At 40.6% G+C, this 5,188-nt stretch overlaps 1 protein-coding gene across 1 annotated transcript in view; it reads left to right on the forward strand.

Moving 5' to 3' along the window:
• Positions 1-307: 307 nt before the first annotated feature.
• The window catches only part of Otol1 (otolin 1), a 9,675-nt gene continuing 4,794 nt past the window's right edge, over positions 308-5,188 (forward strand). The window contains exon 1 of the mRNA XM_028763448.1: positions 308-695. Coding sequence (XP_028619281.1) covers positions 308-695 — 388 coding nt within the window. The remainder of the gene's footprint in view (positions 696-5,188) is intronic.

Genomic DNA, 5,188 nt, shown 5'->3' on the forward strand with positions numbered 1-5,188 from the left:
GATAATTTGAATGATTGAGAACAGCGTTTGAGAACATGTAACACTGTGAAACAACCAGAAGGGAGAATTGAAAACAAAGTACTCCTTATAATAAATGCTTTAAATAAAATGCCCAGTGGTGACTCACACATACACTTACATATAAAATAGACCAGCAATATACAGTTCGAAATTACACATGCTGATTATTCTTATGCCTCAGAGATGTGTTTATTCTTCTCATACAAGGATAGATGGTATTACTTAGTGCCTTTATTTGAATACGTATAATATATGCATTTTTTATTGTTTCCTTCTAGCCTCAAATATGTGGATATTTTCTTCGCTTTGTGCTGTTATAATTATTTTGGCTATGGGTGATGTGGACTCAGAAGCAAAAACCACACCATACACCAAATTTACGAAGAAATCTGAAGGAAAAGAGACGCTGAAGGGCTTAAAGCCATCCAGTGGCTTCTCTCTGGATGAAGAAGAAACCCTCCATACAGAAATGGCCGCCATGGCAGAGCCCACAACTGGTGCCCCCGCCTCGGCAATGGCAGACCCTACCACTGGCCCCTCTGCCTCGGCCACAACCCGTCTCCTTCCCTTTGAGAGCTTCTCTCTGGACACAGCTGATTTCGTCTTGAATTGCTGCCATTGTTGTCCATTTGTCACTGGGCAGAAAGGAGAATCCGGAAAGGTGGGAAGACAAGGTACTTGAAAATGCCCACCGAACATCCCCAGAGAGGAAGGATTGCTCTGAGGGCTTCTGCACTGCCAGCAAACAGCAGTGACAGGCCAGGTGTAAGAATGTGACAAATGCAAATTGAAGCACAGTCATTGATATATACTTAAGATAAAAATGCAGTTCACTAACCCCAGCCATATTTCTTTTTTTAAAAAAGACTTATTTTTATTGTGTAAGTATGGGTATCTTGCCTACAGGCATGTCTGTGGGTCAGATGTGTGTCTGGTGCCCTTAGAAGTCAGAAGGCACTGGAGTTATAGATGATTGTGAGCTACCTTGTGGGTGTTGGGGATTGAATCCAGGGGCTCTGAAAGAGCAACCTGTACTCTAAACCACTGAGAAACCCTTTCAGCCCCAGTTACAGCCATATTTCAAGAGTTCTTTTTTTTTTATTGGTTATTTTATTTATTTACATTTCAAATGTTATCCCACTTCCTAGTTTCCGCTCTGAAAACCTCCTATCCCATCCTCCCCCTCCCTGCTTTTATGAAGGTGCTCCCCCACCCCCCCCACGCACTCCCACCTCACCACCCTAGCATTCCCCTACTCTGGGGCATCAAGCCTTCCCAGGACCAAGGGCCTCCCCTCCCATTGATGTCAGACAAAGCCATTCTCTGCTGCATATGCAATTGGAGCCATGGGTCCCTCCATGTGTACTCTTTGGTTGGCTGTTTAGTTCCTGGGAGCTCTAGGTGGGTGGGTGGGGGTCTGGTTGGTTGATATTGTTGTTCTTCCTATGGGGTTGCAAACCTCTTCAGCTCCTTCAGTCCCTTCTCTAACTCCTCCATTGGGGTCCCCATGCTCAATCCGATGGTTGGCTGCAATCATCTACATCTGTATTGGTCAGACTCTGGCAGAGCCTCTTCTCATTAACCACACATGGCCAGTGCCTACTGTATTGGGTAAGACCTACTACTGTCTTAACAGTACTGGTTAGAATGGGTCATGGAATCCCAACTCTAGCCCCAGAGCTGAGGTTTTCTAGGCAGCTCAGGCTATGTCCAGTGGAATTTTTAATGGTTGATTTTTAAAAATGGTAAATGAAAATTCTATTGCACATCAGGAAAATGAGGTGACTAAAGAACTTTTTGGGTGCTGTTTGTCGTCAGGATTAGAAGTGGAAGAACTGTGAGTGGAGAATGAAGTATCTGTGCTTCACTTTGGTCCTCACTGAAATGTGGAAGCCACACTGGTATTGCCCAGCAGTTTTTTTTGTTGAACACTGTGGTTACTATTTCCAAATCTTAGATATCTTCAGTATACACATAATGAATATGCTCTTGGTCTTACTGTAATGCATTCTGCCTTTTATGTGCTCTGAGGTATAGACACCTTAAGATAAAATCAAGATCAAAGTGTCAAATTTAAATTCACCGTTCCTTGAAAAAAAATTCATGTAATGCATCTAGCCTGAAGAATAGAAAACTGTAAAGTCAGTAATTATGTATCCCCACGGAGCTTTCGATTGATTTCCTTTTGTGGTAAGGGGTTTTAGAGAGATGGGCTGTTTATACTGACTTGGATTAAAGGGTAAAGAGGGTGAAATTAGACCCCAAGTTTTCCTGGTTGATGACTCACTATTGGAAATGTAATGAGGCCAAGGAAGTCATAGTTATGAGAATACTTCATGACTTACTTGTCTGGTAAGCTGCTTAAGGATGGAAGGCCCAAAGTCAGGGCCAGTGAGACACAGCAGGTCATGACACTGTCTTCTTAGAAAACTGTGAGACCCATAGTGTGAGGGCTTTATTTCACCTGGTGGTGGGTTGGACTGGGCTATGCTTAGACTTCAGACTTTCTTCTTATCTTTGTGACATACATTTTGGAGATGTGCCAAGTATTTATGCTGTCTGGGTAGCTCATATTTCATTATTTTACTGGTTATGTCATCTGGATCAGAGCACTATGTTTTTATTTATGCTGATTGAATATGGGGCTTTGTGCATGGTAGGCTATTGCTCTACCACTTTTAATTTTTAGCTGTCCCATAAAGTTGCCCATGTTGGCCTGCTAATCACTCTGAAGCCCAGGCAGATTATGATCTTGACCAGCTCCTACCTCAGCCTTCCAAGAAGTTGCAATTACAGACTCAAGTTAATAGGCTGGCCTCAAGCTTGGGAGATTGAATCCATCAGAGTCCTTTTCCTTTGAAGGTTTCATTACACCCTTAAGCCTCAGGTCAGCCATGGGAAACAGGGTTAAGTGATACCGTAATCAATATGAATGATGTGGAGCCTGACGTGGAATAAATGCTCAATAGACTATTTTTATGACTCAGTTAATGTGGAGTGAGTATGACTCTATCTTGTGAATTCTCTGGCCCTGATATGACCCCACCCTGATTTTTTTTTTTTTTTTAGATTCAGACAATTTGTCTTAGCTTTATTAGTTTCTTAAAATCAGTTTTTATTTTTTTGAGATTATAAGTCCATCATTTCCCCCTCCTCCTTTCTCCCTCCAAACCTTCCCATGATCCCACGCTCTCTTTCCCATGCTTTTTGCTCTTTCAAATTCATAGCCTCTTTATCTTTAATTGTCATGTGTTCGTATGCGTGTATGTGTATGTATGTATGCATATGTGTTTATAAATACATTCATGTTCCTAAATGTATAAATAGACCTGCTCTGTGATTCTTCCTGCCTTTTTTTGTTTCTTTCATTAGAAATCTAATCTAAGAGCAGCGCTGAACAAATATGAAGGAAAAGAATAAACCCCCTCAAATCTGAGCATTTCAACTTTGCTTTCTTAATTCTCAATCTTTCATCATGGGAACACACACATTGCAGGCATCACATGGTAAATTATCTACTTTTAAAAGTCTAGTTTGATTCAATTTATGGATGAAAAAAATCATGAAAATATTCAGATGCATTTAGTGGCCAGAAGGCAGCACTTCATCTCTTCTGTTTTTAGTTCAGTTACCATGGGTACCCCATGTTAAGAAGAATAGTGAATTTTATATTATTTCTCAATCTTTACAAAAAAATGCTGAAGATATTTTCACATCTCACCTGGCAATATGTTCTGGTTCTGTGACCATTTGGTGAACTTAGAAGCTGCAGCCCTGCCAGTGCAGAAAGTGGAGGCAAATATCAACTGGAAACCCCGGCCTTCCCTCATATGCTCAGTCTTAAGGTGTTTAGAGGAATACATCCCTTGGAGATGAGAGAGCAGTCACTCTCCCTCTGGGCCCCATGTGCAGTTGTAGGGTGCTCCTGTGACAGTCACTCTCCTGGCCCTGTGTGCAGTTCCAGGGTGGTTCTGGGCTAGCTCAGGCATGTGCTTCGTTATTTTTCTCAACAGAACCACACCTTTGGAGGAGACACTGCATGGCCAACAGCAAACTGAGATTGGATTTCTTGTGTACTCTCACTTTCTCTGCTCAGACTGTCCCTACTCCTCTCCCCCATGCAATTCTTCTTCAAACTGAGGAACCTACATTTAGCCCTCATCTCTATGTCAAGTGGTTCATTAAATTTAAAAAAAAAAACATTTATAGTTTTCCTTCAAAGAGGAATTCTACTGAACATGATTTTTTCATTCCATCGATTGTTTTTGGTGTTTTTTTCATTTCTATTTCATTCTCTCCCATTAGATTTAATTATAATCAGAATGTAATTTTGTAATTTCATTGAGTATGATTATCTATATGGTAAACTTTTGAAGAAATTAGCCTTAAATTATTTCAAGTAAAAGGTAATTGTTTTACTCTGCAAATAGGGATGAACTTTCAAAAGAATAATTTAGATTTAGGTGAGTTCTAGGTAAGTGATCTTCCTGGATGAATAAGTATATCTGGGTGGTTTGAATGAGAAAGCCCCCCCCCCCGCCATAGGCTCTTATATTTGCATGCTTAGTTCCTAGTTGGTGAACTATATAGGAAGGATTAAGAAGGGTGAACCTATTGGAGGAGGCGTATCAGGGGATTTGAGGTTTAAAAAGCCCAGGACTGTCCCCCTCTCTTTGCCTTCTGCCTCAGGATCAGGATGTAAAGTTTTCAGATATTGCTTCAGTGCCATGTCTGTTTGCTTCTCACTGTGATGCTCTTTACTACATTCTGAGATCATGAGTTCCAAATAAATGTTTTCTTTATGCTCTCCACTCTGCCTGCCTCTTAGTCCCCAGGCCCCATTCTTGGTCACTACCTAGATGCACCATGATGTTTATTTTTAAAAGTTGTTTAAAGATACTGTCTTTTAAAAAGATACTCCAGGAAATTTTAATTCCTTCATGGAGTTTTTGATTAATGTTATCTTTTCAGAGAATTCTCTTCTGACCTCATAAATGTAACTTGTTTTATTTTTAACTATAACTTGCAATGCAACCTTCCTTTTTTGCTTTATATTAACTATAGTGGGACCATTTTTAGTCTCTTTATGCTTACCTGTTTAATGTTTACCTTGCACAGGTTCTCTCTCTCTCTCTCTCTCTCTCTCTCTCTCTCTCTCTCTCTCTCT

This window comes from Grammomys surdaster, unplaced genomic scaffold (genome assembly GCF_004785775.1).
Source record: "Grammomys surdaster isolate TR1022 unplaced genomic scaffold, NIH_TR_1.0 139, whole genome shotgun sequence".
Classification (NCBI taxonomy): Eukaryota; Metazoa; Chordata; class Mammalia; order Rodentia; family Muridae; genus Grammomys; species Grammomys surdaster.